General features: G+C 35.7%; 1 protein-coding gene across 1 annotated transcript; it reads right to left on the bottom strand.

Moving 5' to 3' along the window:
* Positions 1–2609: 2609 nt before the first annotated feature.
* On the bottom strand, positions 2610–7903 carry LOC133801995 (CSC1-like protein ERD4). The gene is made up of 6 exons (XM_062240237.1): positions 7583–7903; positions 6758–6906; positions 6334–6612; positions 3968–4827; positions 3614–3869; positions 2610–3141 (listed from the first exon to the last, which is right to left on the bottom strand). Exons 1-6 carry the CDS (start codon positions 7869–7871, stop codon positions 2800–2802), a joined length of 2175 nt encoding a protein of 724 aa, XP_062096221.1. The 5' UTR covers positions 7872–7903; the 3' UTR covers positions 2610–2799.
* Between the last annotated feature and the right edge of the window lie 9933 nt (positions 7904–17836).

Raw genomic sequence — 17836 nt, 5'->3', positions numbered from 1 at the left:
GCATAAGCAGTCATATCATAATATAACTCATGTAATTCACATAACCACATAGATATATTCATTAAAATCACAAATACATCCAATTATGCCTTCCCGACACACTGATCAAGGCAATAAGCCTTATTAAGAATTTTGGGACGTTGCATGAACCACCTCCTATAAGGCGGCGATGCTACTCTTTTGAGCCTCTATTTCATGTTGCTGGGAGGCTACTTGACCTTTAAGGGCCACCACTTCTGGTGGCTCCTCCGTGTGGTATGACTGTGAGTACTCACTTCCATAGTTGTCTCCATCCTCATCTTCGTAGCCATCGTTACCTTCGTAATAGTCATCACGGGCCACCTCTGGATGAGCTTGTGGAGGTGGTCAGCTTGGTTCTCCTCCCACTGCGATGGTGGAGGGAGCATCTTCAGTGAAGTTTCTTCTAGTGTTCACCATTGCTGTAACTCAAAGCTTTCCTCAAGCTCTCAATGATAGCACCAAAATGTTGAATAGTTTTTTCGCTAACAACTAATTATAATAAAGCTTAAAGAAATGAAAGTTAAGACACAAAGGTTTATGTGGTTCATGTTATCAATAAACCCTAGTCCATGAGTCACTTGTATTAGGATGATAAAAGCTTGGAGGTATCAAGCTTCTATGGAGGTTTTCAAGCAGTGTTTTGGCAATGCTCTTAGTATAAGGTAAAATTTGGGATCCTTTACAAAGTGTGCCCTAGCCCTATTTATAGATGACAGGGGCAATTAATTCCCTAGTGATGGTTTATTGCAATTATTCTCCCTTAATGGGGTTTTAAATGAGTAATAAATGGTAAAATCCATCACTTAATGTGCTAGCGGGCCCCTGCGTATCTTAGTGGGCCCAATTACGAGGTTTCAGCCCACTATTTTATGGGGTAACACGCTCCTGATAGTGTCAGGAGGGTAGCTGAACGTTTTCTCATGTCAGGCGGCATCGTGAGACATCTTGCTTGTCACTTGTACAAAATCGACACCACGACTTATGCAACAGTGAAAATGTCAGACGGCTGCTTGTGGTGCAAGGTCACTATGCTTGATAGGTGGCAGTTCTACTCCCGGTCCGGAGGAGGAATCTCGTAGACCTGAAGGATATGAGTGGAAGAGACAGTCTTGCTAATGACTTGGAGTAACATCCTGGAACGTGGTCCTCAGGAAGTAGCTTTTCCACGAGAACATACTCCTCCAGTGGTGGTGAACGGTGATTAAAGGCTAGACTTTCCTTTTGTGGAGCTCCAAGCGAGCTCAAGGGGACTTAATTAGCTTCCGTGAATACTTAGTTAATATTTAAAGCATGCCACGTGTCGCTTGGTGAAAACACAGACAATAAATTCCTATTGTCATGTTTAGCAAAATAAGTAGTAATTACATAGAAAAATAATATTATGTAATAAATACTGTTTAAAATTGATAGTAATTAGCAATTACATAGTGTAATTACGCCCAATTCTCATTAGGGGCTATGAGAATTGGAAAGTGTGATTGTGACCATTTAATTACCTCAAATTACATAGTTATTGTGTAACTACTACAAATTACACTGAATTCCAATTACATAATGGCTTTCCAAACGCACCCTATACATTTAAAAAAAAATACTTCTTTATGTTCAATGAGCTTTTTATGTTGGTTATGTACCGGTTAATCTACTTGATATGTTTACAGTTTTTTTTAATGCAATTTTAATGTATAAATTAAGTATTTTTAAAAAAAATTAGTTTAAGTGTATGTAATATAGTTTTTTTTGGCATTGAGGGAAGGTGATTCAAATTTGAGACATTCAATTTGTTGAGGAAAAATGTAGTGACACTACTATGTCTACTACCATTGTTTGAATGTATTAATTGATTATAATAATAATAAACTTATGGGCAAATTAAATTATATCGTGATTTACAACTATGTTGAGACTGAAACTTAAAATTTTGCTACTAAAAGAAAATCACCATACCCATATCATCATTAAAAATGTATAGCTAAAATTATTTGTCATAAAATTTATAATCTATTATGAGTAAATGTGTTTTTAATCACAATAAATTTTATTATTATATATAATGTTGCGACTAATGTCGGTAATTAATTTACCAAGTGCGCAGTGGAATGCACGGGGTGATGGGCCCAAGAGTTTTCAAAAATGTTTATTTAAACAAAATTTATATAACTAGATCTATTAATATGCGTGCATTAATCAATGATATAGAAAAGATAAGGAATTTTACTAGTTGAAGAACTATCAAGATTCATTGCTATCTATTTGTTTCTCTAACAAGATCTTCCAATATATATTTCTATACCTTAAGATGCGAGTGGACACAGAGTAATTGTGAGAATTTCAGTGATTCATCACAAGATATTCTCAACACATGGGAATGGGAAGTTGAGATCATTATTATTAAAGACCAAAGTTCAGGACATTCATAGCCACAATAGAAAAGAAGCAATCATTTATAATTCGATCCTAAATTATATTCTTGATCGTTTGAACAAAAAGATAATAAAAAACTCAATAGCACAAAACCTGGATACACATCATGATATTACCACATGCAACAACCAAATGTTGTGGCTCCTAATTACATAAAACATATATAAAATCAACAGATCATAATCTCTATTTCTAAGAAATCAAACCTCACCACAGCAATCGATCAACATGTAACACAGGGAAAAAATAATCAAAAAATTAAATCATGTTTGATACACAAGTATATAAACATCAAATTAACAAATGAGATCACTGTCCAAGCTAGGTAGAAAATAATTAAAAGCATATATATCTTCAAACTGACATATGATCAGGATTATTATTAATCTTGTCAGAGTTCAAGGTTGGAGGTATGAATGATTTGTAAACTTGTTCCAAGTCAGCAACTTGTTCAGAGGCTGTAATTTCGAGAGCAATGTGGTGGAATGAACGGTGGAACCTCTTCTGGCAAATGAAGCCAAAGAGAAAGGTAAGGATTGGGAGTGGGAGTAGGAGTGGTGTATAGTAAAATTCCTTCACTCCAAAGTAACCAAACATGGTCACTTGGTATAATATCATTGCAGCTAGGATGCGAAATACCATGTGTGGCCACAACTGTCCGTAGCTTTCATATTGTGTCACATATACATTCAGAGCCTGCAATCATATCATATACATAATTATTTAAAGAAATAGGGGTGAAAAAGCAAAAAGTATTTTGAAATAATTATAGCTTTATTTTTTTATGGTGGCCCAACTTTGACTACTCTCAACATTGGGAGAAAAATCCGAAAATAATATCCCAAGTACTAATATTTTTAAGTGGAATAAAAGTTTCAACGTGTTTCTCTGAAATTATTTTTTAGTACTATTTGATCCTTGATGGACCAGTCACATATTTCTTTAAATGATAGAATATAGTCAATCTAACTAAGGTTGACATTATAATTAAGTAAGGAAATCTTCAAATATGTACATGAACTTATTAATTGTAATGTCTCGAAATACCATCTTATTACTTGTATATTAATATAGATAAAATAGAAATTGAAATTTTAGGGTAGCAGCAATAATAGATAGGTATGTAGATATTGGAAGAAGATTAATGTAATGTGTGGTACGTATATACCTGATTTCGTACAACAAGCCATCCAATGCCAACATGTGCGACCCCGAATGCAATAATTATTGGAGAAATGACAGAATAGCATAGAACAATAGTCACCACAAGCATGTCTTCAGGAACCTTAGTATGATATCCAAGATCTCCTGTAGGCCAAGCTTCTTTCTCCTCAGCTTCTGTCTTGAAAATTAATTTTCTCTTTATATGGAAAGCAGTCAGAGCAACAATTCGAGAAAGTTCAACCCCATACCCCACGAAAAACCTAATCAGAAGTCCTTAATTAGCTAGTTAATTAGTCAAACAAAGAAGCTCATGTGTTACTATAACTATATATATATATATTATTAAATATTATCTTACTTTAGAGCGACGTAGGAGATAAAGAAGGCTGCATTCTGCGGAATACTACTAGCTAGTAGTTCAACAATGGAGTTTGGATTCTTCTGAATTTCCTTGAATGTACTGAACAAAGTTCCTCCAAGCGTAACACCAAGGAACACATTCAACACTGTGAAGTAGAAGAACTTTCCTGCAGCAGCTCTCTGTGCATGGCTCAAAGAAGAAATACCCTCGGCCTTGGACAGAAACAAAAGCAACATAGGCAAAACAGATAAGAAGGTAATGAGCACAATCTGTGGTAAGTATGCTTCCAACACTGTCCTTACTATGCTCAGTTTCAATAGTGGGTTCAAAAATATGAGAAATTTCTTCAAGTTCGTCAAGGTGGTGAATGCTGATATAAACGTTATTGGAATCATGTAGAAGAAAATGGTGAGAGCCACAATGAAGTAGACAACATATTTCCTTAGATGCCTCTCAAAGAACTTCATTCTAAGATTGGGCCATAGTAGTTGACATGGCTGTGGAGCTTCGGTCACTGTCCATTGGTCGACCAGTTGGGAATGGAGAGTTTGAGCCGCAGAAGCTGCAGCCACTCTACTTGTGAAAAAAACAAGTGCAGCATTTAACTGCTTATCTCTTAGGGTTTTTTTTCGTTCCTCTTCAAGTTTGGGTTCTAAGTTATTAATTTTCTGTGTGTAGTATTCAATGCTATCTACTTTTCTCCCACATAGACCAAGAAAGCCAATTTTGTGAGTAGGTTTTGCTCCTTCTTCAGGTGATGATGACTTAATGCCTTTTCTTTTCGACTCCTCATATATTGCTTCAGCTTGTGCAAGATTCTTCCTATGCTTTTCTAACTTTTTCCAAAGTACATTAACCTATAACATCGAATTAATTAGAATATTTTTGTGAGTTCAACAAACACAACTAGCTAGCTAGTACAGAGAATACAATTTTTAAAAAAATATATTTTGAATTAATGAAAAAGTTAAGAATGCTTAAAAGCAATGAGACAGAGAATGACGAGTTAAAGTGACAGAAGAGAAGAGGAAAAGAAAAATGAGAGAATAACTATGGGCCTGTTTGACATTGTTTTTTATTTTTTGTTTTTAAAGTTGTGTTCTTAAATGAGAAAAATAGTTTTTGAAGTTTTTAAAAAACAAGAGGTATTTGGTTAATGTTTTATAAAAATAATTTTTTAGTTTTATTTTATAGAATCATAAATAAAAAATTAAAAAATATATTTACAGAGAGAAAAATCTTTTAAAAGTTTGTAATAAATAATGAGAAAAAATAATTTGAAAGAAAAAATGATAAAAAATAAGAAGTGAGAAAGTAAGGAAAGAAAATTTGAAGAAATAGAAATTGAGAAGAGAGAAATTGATCGATGCAAGAAAAAATGAGAGAGAAGGTGATGGCAAAGAAAGCGAAGAGAGAAGAAATGACGAGAGAAAAAATGAGCATATATTAAGTAACGAGAGAGAAAGTGAGAATATAGTAAGGGATGAAAGAGAATATTATAACATAATAATAAATGATGCAATAGAAAATAAGGAGATAGAAAATAAGAAGAGACAAAATAGCGAGAGAGAAATTGATGTGAGAGAAAGTGAAGAGAGAAAAACTAATAAGAAAAAAAAATGATGTGACAATAAATGATGTTAAATAATAATAATAATTAAAAAAATAATGTAAGAAAAAAAATAGGCAAAGAAAATTTGAAAAAAACAGAAAACAACTTTTGATTGTTTTTAAAATTTTATGTTTTTTGTAACTTTGTTTTTAAAAATTGTTTTATGATAACAATGTCAAACAAACTAATTTGTTTTCAAAAAACAATATTTAGCTTTTAAAAACAAAAAACAGTTTTTTAATTAAGAAGTCAAACACCCTCTATATTTTTCCTGTTTATCAATCTAGAAGAATATATATTTTTTTTGGTACCTAATTAGGTCCTTAAATTTTAAATAATGTTACAATTAAAATTTATTGCTGAATTTTTATCAAAATTTGAAAATTTTGAGTGAAATCGGAAGTCCCGTATATTATTGTATACACACCTAATTTTTTTTAAGACAATATAAAGACTTAATAGGTACTAGTTTTAATATTATATTTTTTTTTTGAACATGATGATATGCTAACCGCTCATATTAGTTCTATAAGAGTATTTCAGTTGCAAATTAAAAACAGTGTTTTAAGAGTATTAATTAATAATGTATGTCACATATATCCTGGTGAAAAATGAAAATAAGAGGTTGGAGATATATACTGAAAGTAGTGATCGAGAAGAGGATAATAAATTAATATAAAGAAAGTAAGAGTAGATCGAGTATATAAGAGCTAATTAATATTAAGGCAAAAGTAGTGACATGTATACATACCGCTCTATTGTCAGTGGCCACCATTGATTTGTAAAATGTGTGAGGATAGATGGCCTTAAAGTAATCATCAACCTGTTGTTTTCTAGATTTTCCTTTGACTTGAGGAGGAGGAATGTCTCTAACAAGAACTGCATATTGTTCAGGCTTCACTTCTGATGACATCAATGCCTTGGATCTCAAACCAGAAACATGTTTGTATGCCTTCCACAGCAGGTAATAACTAACAAATGAGACGCAGTACACACCTATCAAAAATGCCCACAATCTTGCACTTTTTTCCTACAGTACATAATCAACACATTTTCAGTTCTGTAGAGAAGAGTCGACCCTGGACAAAAGGGTCCCTTTTAATTAATTAGTTCAAATACCTCCGATTTGTAACATTAATTTGTATAAAGAGTGAAATTAATAAGTATATACATACATCGACATTTCCCATGGATAGTTTTTGAAGATCGAGAGGGAGATCGTCCTTTATCTCATCTTTTATTCGCTCCAATCGATCATCGGTTTCAGCAACCGGTAACAGAACTGGTAGCAGAACTAAGCCAGATAAAAACAGTACTTTCAAAACTGCATATGCCAATAAATTTGGAACAAATTAATTAGAAAAGTTAATAATAATATATATTTTTTTGTATTTAATTGTTATTAAAGTGGGTACACGGTAAGAAACATTAGTTTCCATCTCAAAACAAATTAGTTTCCATTTTAAAACAAATTAGTAGAGTAACTCATGCTCTTATAAATTGTTGAATATATCAACATATTTTTTATGTGGGATATTTTTCTCCAACATTCCCTCGAGATGGTAGCTATTTTTTGCTAAATCTTGGATGACTTGATCATAAGTGACTTTTTGGCTCTTTTAGCTCTTTTCGGCTTACTATCCCTGAATCACAATAACTCTTTTTGGCTATTTTTTTTAATCGATTTTGGATTTAGATCGTGTTTACTAGTTATAAATTGTTTTGACTCTAATACAATATTAGAATATAGAAAGTAGTCTAGAAGTAAAATAAAATGTATAGTCAGAAGGATGAGGTTACATATCAAAATAATTAGTGATGAGAGGAGTAAATCAAATTCTTATAAACTATTGAATACACATGCACATTTTTTATTTTATATTTGAAATATTTTTCTCCAACAAAATATAAGTATTATATAGATATGAGAATGGAGTTGGAAGGAAGATGGAGAGTTGATGACTACATATATATATATATATATATATATATATACTTACTAGTGGTGAGGAAGAGGAAGTAGACAGCAGTGTCGACCCCAGACATGGAGATGATGTCCTGTTCGGTAGAATGAAGAGCTTGTCGGATCCAACCAAAGGGATTCCAAGTACAGCAGTTGGTGGATCCATAATCTTTATTCGGATAATGATCCGACCCTTTCTTCATCCGATTGGGGTAGTAAACGACGGCGTTCACTGGCACCCTCGAAAGCCATGAGTAAAGCAACACCAAAACCAAGAATATCGCAAATGAAGTTCCTAACGATGTCAAAAACGAATTCAAATCCATCTCAACACAATCAGATCACTACTCTCACCTCTCTCTTACTCTCATATATAATATAAGAGTCAACTCAGATTATTATATATATATATAAGCTGGACTCCCAAACGTTTTTCACGATGTTTCACTTAATTATATATATATACTTTTTATTTATTTATTATGTAGTTTTATTACTTACGTACGTTATTCTTTCTTTCCATCCAAATCATGATACATGTGTGATTGTGACTGGTCATTCATGCAAAAAGAAATAACAATAATAATAAATCGTGAGTTCGATCATTTCGTTCCACGTTCGATCAATTCATTTGTCATTTTTTTTTATCAATGTTATATATAGAAAAAAATAATTATTCGATAGTGATTGTCTATACTTACTAAGTTTTTTTAAAAAAAAAGTTTTTTCAAATTTTGGTGAGAAATTGGTTCATTAACAAATTTATTATGTAAAGAATAATATTATATAGTATAATAATATGTAGTACTAATATAATAAATTTATTTATGACTAATTTTTAATAAAATTATTTATAATTTTAATTATATGAATATGATTTATATATATTTTAAAAATTACAATAATTAAAATAAAAAATGAAATGATAATAGTAAAGTTTGTTTTATATTTTATATTGTCTTTAAATTCTCGAAAGAGAAAATTTAAAAATATGAGAGAAGTGATTAATAATTAACAATTTGAAATTAATTATTGTAGTATAATTTTTGAATCACTACAAAGACCCTTATAATACATAAAAAAAATTATATATAAATATATATATTTATATTTGATGACATTTCGGACGTAAACAGTGTGGTTTGAAATAGACTTATAATTAGTGATCACTATTGTATAGACATTTGTCGTTGATTTTATTTTTACTTTTTTGCATGGTGTTAAATTATTTAATCATGGCTTACAAAATTTGGTCAATTCTCAACTCATTAAAGATGTTTAAGTACCCAAAGTAGATGTTTAAATTAGAAGGGGTGGAAGTCATATCACTACTCTTTGGATTATTCTATCTTATTTCCTTACATGGAAGTTAAAGGTGACCCTATTATTCTTTATCCATTCTTATCATACCATAATTAACATTAATTTTCCATCAAAAAGAAAAGAGAAAAAAAAAGAAAAAGAAAAAGAAAAAGAGATTAAAGAAAAATTCCATCCCATTTCTCCAAGCAAAACTAGTAAAAAGGATATCCATCCTAATTATTTTTGTTTCTTTAGTGCTCGATGGAACCAATACTTAGCTTTTTATGTTGGTTTTTAATATGTCGTCTAGAAAAAAATAGCATAATTAGTTTTTGTTTTAAAATTAAAAACAAATCAAATTTATTCTACTGATTATTTATTTTTTTGTGTGATTTATTCTATTATAGATTTACTAATTGATAAACTAATCAATATATTTTATGGTGTTGTACTTGTAAATTTTAAAAAATGGTACACATCTATAATTTAAATAAGTGACATTTGTATAAGAAGTTACCCATAGCTTTTATACTTAAATTAAATCTATTTATATAGACTTTAGTAAGGACCAAGAGATTAACTAAAGAAATATAGATAGAAAATGAATGATATGTGATTAGTTAATCCACCAAAACTGCCTCCAATTTGGAATTTTCGGGTCCCTACTCTATATATTTTTTAAAGATATATAGTATATTATGTAATTAATCAAAAAACAACTATGATTAAAATTAAATTATTTAAAAAAACAAGAAAAAATAGCCATAAAATATGGGTAAAGGGTTAGCAATTGTTGAAATTGTTTTTCGTCAACTTAATTATGTAGAGCAATAAACAATGATTTAGAAAAAAATAGAAGAAATCAGAGTTTTTTAATGTGGTTCAGCAGTTAAAATCTGCATACGTCCACGAGTCACTGTTATTATGAACACTCTATCAAAGCTTCAGATGAAAGCAATTTGGCAAAGTCTATTCTCAGTACAAATTTTTGCGTCAATACAAATGACCTAGTCCAAGCTATTTATTTATAGACTTGGTTGTAGGAATATTTTCCCCCAAATTCAGGGAAGTTACACTCAAATGTTTAAATTCAAATAAATACACGAATTAATAATACAAATCAAATGCATTAATTAAATAACGATCCACTAAAAATAGGGATTTGTTACACGGTGTTGCTCAATCCCAAAGAAATAGGGATTTTCTGACAGCTTTCTCGTGTGACAAATGTGTCATCAAGCTTGATCGTCGCCTTAACACGCTTTTGAGACCAACCAAACTTCGAGCTCACCATTCCAGCTATTGCCTCCTTCTCTTTCGCTGAGTTGATCGAACTCATCCCTCGGAGAAGGTTGGTATGTTCGAGCCTGCAACTCATGCTAGAACGCTGATAGAAGATCTGGAATTGTTTGTCAATTTATACAAGTTTACTACTAACGCTTGCTATTCCTGAGTTTTCTCTTTACGATCCTACATTTTGAGGCTATTTATATAATCTTGAAATTCGGGTGTAACATTTTTCCCCCTCAAAAGTCTTGTTTCGAATCCTCTAGAAGGAAACTTTTGAACTTCACTTTCGGAAACACATGCCCACCTACCACACTCGAGTGTGGACATGTGTCCCTAGGGGATTGCATACCGAGAGTACTCGAGTATTCTTTTTTCTACGCATGTCTTTTCCTATTCCTTTTTTGCCGCCAATTCTTGAAATCATACGTGGTCCATCTGATCACGTTTTAACCCAAATCAAAGGCTCAGATTTCAACCATTCAGAAAGAAAAACCAAAGCAAAAAAGAACACAAGACTTTTATGTTTTCCGAACCCAAGAAGCAAATCAACATCGGTTCGTTTGGTTCTGTTGCATCGTTCCTACTTCCGACCCTTCGATCCAGCATTTCTTCATTCCCCGCATCAACCTTGTGTAAGTTCACCAGGCATTATCACTTATTTTTGTACGGTTTTTTTTCATATCTTCATGCATGAAAGAAAAGCTAATCCTTGCTATATTTTTATGATCTTTACCATACGTAGGAGATTATTATTCGTATGGTGTATAAATTTTGATGGGTAGAAACTTGTTTATGGAGAAAAATTGGTAAAAAAAAAAGCTTATTTCTGATTATGGGGTAATCAGATATAGGTTTTGTGTAGAGTAAGAAATATGGCTTTGGATTAGGGTTTTAACGCACGTATCTCGATAATATCTCCTTTTTGGGTAACTGCCCATTTTTTCCTAGAAATTTGGGATACCCCAAATTGACAGTAACTGCTCCACCATCGCGTGGGTCCACTGTCGATGCCCCGAACTTTTAATAGCTCAGTTTTGGCATTTGAATCAAACTCGCTTTTTTGAGCCTTAAGACTCGATTAATGTGATCTTGTTATCTCGAGATTGCAAACTCGAGTTATAAAAAAAAAAAATTAATCCTTCCCATTCTTTCTAAATGATGGGCCCTCACCTTTTTCTTTCTTGTTAGATGACGCAGTCTTCAGAGAATCGGTGGTGGCCCGAGCTTGCGATCCTTTACCATCCACCCTCTCCTTAACCTGAGTCACCATTTTCCCGTAATCAATGATTGATCAGGGAGCACAAATAGCACCTTGAACGGGAAGACATTAGGGCCCACTTCTGATGCCAGATTGACGAGGTCAAAGAGGGAAAAAGAAGGAGGTTGTGATTCGCCGTGTATCCTGACCCGGACCCCGAAATACAACCAGTTCCACTAGACCCCAAGTGTAGGGTCACAATAGCCTTCTCCCCAGACGAACTATCTTTCGAATTCATAGAGAGTACTTCGAACCAGCCAACCACACACACCGTCTCCAAAGCTCTTTCCATCCCAATCTTGGAGAGTTCTATCTTCGAGGCATAACATTCTCAAAGTTCCATCACTTCCACCAGGCAGATTTCAGAACTACTGTCTTGCCATGGATTAAAAATATCGGGAAAATTGGTGTGTCGACCCGCTAGCTCAAACGAAAGGAGTTGCTTTGCTCCGGGTGAAGACGACCCTACCAGGAAAGTGAAGCTCGCGGCCTAGAGTCGCGAACATATGCAAGCTGGGTCATTACGGCCCTTGAAAGGACTATTTTCGGATCTTTACTGACTATGTCGGTATCGCCCCGTTCTAGCTTCAGTCTAATTCATACAGAGTCTTGGAGGCTCTAAGGTCGTTATACCACGAGATGAAGTGGGAGGGACCCTCGACACGCGAGATCCTATATATTTTCTGCCTCAAGAGTAATCCTTCTCGAGCTCATGGCAGGGATGGCTTTTATTACCTCTTGAGCAATCCAAAGGAGAGAAGGTTGTTCTAGAACATTCCTAATCATCCTCCCAACTTCGAAACTATCTTCTTTTGGACAGACGGTCTCGCTCCTTCCCAATTCTATTTGTTTCAACGGATTCTTAAGTATCTTGTCATAGTTCTCTTTAGTTTTTCCGTTTCGAGCTCAAAATGCTCATTCAAACTTTTCATGCAGCCAAATATCACTACCCACAACTCTCAAAGGCTATGAAAGACCACAAGGAAGTGATTCCCAAGATCCTGTGCAGTCGGCGGTCCCTTAGCTATCTCCTTCATGAGGATAAGCTCCGACTATGCGGTCTCCTTGGTGAGGGCGAGTCCACAGACGATGCGGGAATCCGAAATTTTGCGAGATTGGAAGACGTCCCTATCCCAATTGCAAAGCTTCCCTCCAAAAATAAAACCTCAAGCTCGCACTCCCGGACCTTCATTCCTCGCTTAGCTGAGCCTCCATGCTCGAGAACTGAAGCACAGGATGAGGCCTCACTGAGCTTATCCAATGGAGATAAAATCGTATTATATCTATCCAAGTGGTCCCCCACTCTTCTTAGACGGGAGCCCAACGTTGTAGTTCTATCTTATGATCCCCGCAATAATTTTATGGTTTGGTAGGGGGTAGATCTTGAGGTGCATAGGTTCGATAGCTGGTTAGGCACATACCAAACTATGTACAGTTTAAATGAAGTTTGGGATGGGATAACTGTCTAGTATGGGACCAACTATTATAGGGACCTATCGAGGATGTCCCCCACTTATAGAGAGGGAAACCTTTTAAAATCATCTGAAGACATGGATTTCCTGGTCCCCGAGCTCAAGCTTGACGAAATCTTCCAATTAGGTTTCTTTCACCTAGAAGTCTCAACATATACTGTAAAATATGATTAGCTCTTGATGTCTTTTCCTTTCCCATTTACAGGTCAGATGGGTTCGGACCTTGACAGCATCCTCAACCAACCCGTTGCATCCAGGAGAAATGCCACCGGGTGTCCTCAAAGGTAGGTCGTCCTTCTAAACTCACAAAAAACTCCAAGCTACCCCATATCAGCCTCGAAGTAGCCCAACTTGGGCCTTGTCATTGACCCTCCAGCACTTCCAGAAGTTGTGGCCCCTCCCCCTACGAGCCAACCAAAGAAAGTTCAGCCTGCCTAGCCTCCAATCTAAGATCGAAACTTACTGTTTCGACCTACGTCCCAGAGTTTGTGGTCGACAACGCCACTGTTACTCCCAGAGTCCAGCTCGGTTCTGATCCATTGACTCGTGTTGGCTAATCCCTTAGAAACCTTAGGGCTCCCCAGTGGGAGTTCTTAACGACATGCGAGAGTGCCAACACTCTTTTTGACAAGAGTGGATAGTTTCTTTCTTCGGTAAGTTATTCTTTAAGAATTGATAAGCTTCATGTTTCCATGCCAACTCTTTATTTCTTTACCTTTAACATCAGTTTTTAATTGCAGACCCTTCTAACCTTCGTTCAGCACAATTATGTCCTGAATCGCGAGGTCGCGACGAGCAAGGTGCATGCCCAAGATGCTAGAGATGCACAACACATGGCTAAAGACGACCTTAAAAAGGCTCGACAAGAGTAGGAAACGACTCAGCAGGGATTGGAGGCGACTCGGCGGGAGCTGGAAATGATTTAGCGAGAGGTGGAGGCTAAGGAGACGGAGATTAAAAGGATCCAAGAATTGAATGCCAAAATGGAGGAGGACAAGAAAACGACTTTCAAGTTCATAAAGAGCGAGAAGGCTCGTCTTCTTGGGGAATTTAGGACCAAGAAAGACCACGTCCTTGACATGGTGATGTATTGCATTTGGGCCACCAATCCCGACCTCGACACAAGCTTCCTGTCCATCAAGGAGACCAAGTATGTCAACAGATGGCAAGTTCAACCGGAGGAGGAAGAGGCCAGGCTCGAAGCTCAAGAAGCGGTGGAGGCCACAAAGAAAACCGAGATGATGGTTAACGGAGCTGCCAATCCTTGAAGGGCAACACATAGGTTGTGACCCGTAGTTTTTATACCCCTTGTAATTGCACTTTTTGTGCCCTTAGGGTAAAGACAATTATAACTCGAGCTCGAGTTATTTGACGATTTATATATTAATGTTAGTTTTTTTTTTTGCTTAAATTTCTTTCTCAAAATCTTTATGCATAATATCTACATATAACTTTTTTATTATCCTTATGCATCACACTCCAGGTTCGGAATATTTCGAGCATACATGAACTTGTTTTTATATATGTTTATTTATACAAATATTGTCGTGCTTAAGTTCAAACTTCCATATATTCCTACATAGTTTATTTGATTGCACATTTTCGACTTCGTTATCATCAAATCGAATGTTACTTTTACCACGTATTTTTGTTAAGAAATACTTATCGGTGTGTAACCTCGTTAGTCTAGTTATTTCTTACTTAAATATAGTAACTTTTCCTCATCCTCAAGTATGGTCTCGAGGTTACGAGATCGAAACTTATTTGCAAAAATTTCCAGCTCTGTCTCGACCCATGAATTTTGTTGGTTTATTTATAATTCCAACTTTTAATCGTATTGATTAGAGTTTGCAGGTTGTTCCAAACTTGTTTAATCCGTGTTTGGTTAATAATCCATACACTGTTATTATTTAATTCATGTTCACTTAATAATCCATCCACTTATTGTTTAATTCGTGTTTTGTTTATAATCCATACACTGTTATTAATTTTATTTTTATTAATGTTATATTTTTGAGCCTATGGTATGATTGTATACCACTTATGCCCCCTTAATATCCTATGATTGCAATCTTAGGTTATTGAATTTTGAGGGCTTGCAAAACATATAACTATAAAAATATAAAATTGGAATAAAATTCAGTGCTTTATTAATGAAAAACAAGAATTAAGTACAAGCTTGGTTACAATTGAATAAACATCATTCCTACATTACTGGTAATAAGGTCGTAGATGTTCACCATTCCAAGCTCGTGGAACCAATTCTCCATTTAACCTCGCTAGTTTATAGACACCAAGTCAGATAATGGATTCAATTTGGTAGGGTCCATCCCAATTAGGCTTGAGCACGCCTGCAAAGGGGTCTCATGTGGCCAAAAACACGTGCCTAAGCACCAGATCTCCTAATCCAAAGTGTCTGTCTCGAACCCTCTTATTGAAATACCTTGTAGCCTTTTACTGGTATGCGAGGATTTTAAGTTGGGCTTCATCTCATTTTTCTTCAATTAGGTCTAGAGTTTCTTCGAGTTGAGATTGGTTTAAGGTCTGGTCGTATGCCTCACATCTGATTGTTGGGATTTCGACCTCAATGGGCAGCATAGCTTCGCAACCGTAAGCTAGGGAAAAGGGGGTGTGTCCGTTGAGGTTCGAGCTATTGTTCTATAAGCCCATAGGACTTGTGGTAATTCTTCTGGCCATTTTCCTTTAGCCTCTGGAAGCCTTTTCTTAATGTGTCTCTTCAGAGTATTGGTCATAGCTTCGACCTGACCATTTGCTTGTGGATGGGCTACTGTAATGCCCCAAATTTCCTAATAAGGTTTAAGACCTTGATTAGGAGGCCGGGAGGGCCATAATTGATTTATTATGCTATTTAATGATAATATGCATGTTTAGGTGTATTAAATATACATGTGAATCCATTTGTGATTAATTGGGTGATTTTCATATTTTGGCAATTTCGGGCATTTTTGGCATATATGTGAAATGGGCGTGGTGCTTTATTATTGTTTGGTTATGCCAGGGTTACCCAGCACAAGACGAACCTAGGAGGTAAGCTAGTGGGAAAGTCATAACGGGATTTAAGCTTGACTTGGAGTAAGTCAAGGGGTATTTAGAGCATTACCGGGTTATTGGGTAATGGGAATTAATATTTGGTGATAAATTGGGAGTTAGTAAGATCAGGAGGAAATTCTGGAAGTTTTGACTATATTGTCCTCGGGGGTGTTTTCGGGACCCCGAGTACTAGGTTTTATTGGAAGCTATTTAAGCTTGAAGTAACCTTTTTAAGAAATAAAAAGAACGTTCTGTACGTTCTCTCTCCCTAAAAGTTCCCTTTTCGTCTCCTGATCGCGTTTTCGAAGGTATCTTGAGTTCTAGGACTCGGATTCAAGCGAGGATTGAGGCATAGAAATCCTAAGGAAAATTAGAAGCTTATTAGTCGGAGGATTTAGTTGGAAACAACTCAATTAGAGGTAATTCGAGTTTTAAGTTCTAAGTTTTTAAAAGTTTTAAGCTTGAATTGGATTTTGTGAATTCTTGAGTTATTGATTCGTTTGAGCTTTAGGTTTTGAGGGTTTTGGACCATTGGGAAGTTTGGGAACTTTGATTTGATGATTTGGGAATGTTTAGACATGTTTTGGGAGGTTTTAAAAGGTTAAAAACGAAGGAAAATGGCTGCCCCGAAGTTAGGTCGCGGCCCTGTTCTTGGGCGTCGTGGCCCTTGCTCGATGAAGCAGGTGCCCCAGTTCTGTTCTTGCTAGGCGCCGCGGCCCTTGGTGTTGGGCGCCGAGGCGCTTGCTTCAGGTTGTGCTGGGAGTCGCGGCTCAAGGTTCCAGGGCCGCGGCTCAGGCAGGCTTTTGAGCCCGTTTGCGTGTTTTGACCCCGGGAACATGGTTTTAGGCCTCGGGATCATTCCTACTACCCGGGTTAATGAGGATTGATGTCTTGGAGGCTAAGTTTTAGTTCAAGGATTGGTTTTAGAACTTGAACTCATTGGATCACCATTTGTGGTTATGACTAGGTTTTCACTAGAGGCTTGGAATCGGGATCGTGCTTGTGGCTCGTTTGTTGGTAACCTGTGCTTGGACCGAAGGTAAGAAAACTGCATCCCATGTGTGACATGCATGGCTATTATTGATGCATGTTGGATGTTTAAATGTAAACATTGATAGCATAATGAATGCTTGGCAATCTTGCTCATTTGCATATGATTATTATTGAGGTATGTTGGATGATGAAGTGTGATGCATGCGATGCACGAGAAACATGTGATTGGGGCATGCCATGAATGATGAATATGAAATTGGTCAGAGCTTGAGTCTCTGTGTTTGTGCATGATCATTATTATTCTCGCAATTATTAAGTAAGCATGCTGAATGCCCCATCTTTGGATGTTTGACATATGATATATGTTTGGTAGTAATGCTTACTTGTGCATGGTACTGACTCATTGGTCAGAATTGGCAAAGGTGTCAGTATCAAATGTGAAGCTTTGACTCCTTAGTCAGGTTCGGCGGTGGTACTGGGCACTGGTCACACGGTGTTGACTCATAAGTCAGGACGGCCTTAGCGTGTTTAACGCAAGCCAATAAAGATTAGATCTAATCGACAATCTGCATTGGATGACTCAAAGAGCATTAATGCCGGACCGACCTTAAGTTTGATGAATATTATAAGCGCTTGTGTGACTTACCCATTAGCCACTCATCTGTTAAGTTAGAGACTTACCCATCAGTCTCTCATCTGTTAAGGCTAGTGGCTTACCCAGCAGCCCCGTAGTGACTTGCTTGTTGGTCACTCAGTATGGTTTATCAAAACCTCAAGTGTCGAAACACTCATCTGATTAGGATTGACTTGATAGTCCTCCAATCAGAAGGGCAGGATTTCTTATCCTGGATACCCCAGCATTGTTTGAATTCATTTGCATGCTTGAATAAAGCTATGTTTGCTAGGCATGCCAGATATGATTTGT

Source organism: Humulus lupulus, chromosome 9 (assembly GCF_963169125.1).
Source record: "Humulus lupulus chromosome 9, drHumLupu1.1, whole genome shotgun sequence".
In the NCBI taxonomy this organism is placed as follows: domain Eukaryota; kingdom Viridiplantae; phylum Streptophyta; class Magnoliopsida; order Rosales; family Cannabaceae; genus Humulus; species Humulus lupulus.
Note: the sequence above shows the minus strand (reverse complement) of the source record. Positions and strands in the feature narration are given on the sequence as shown.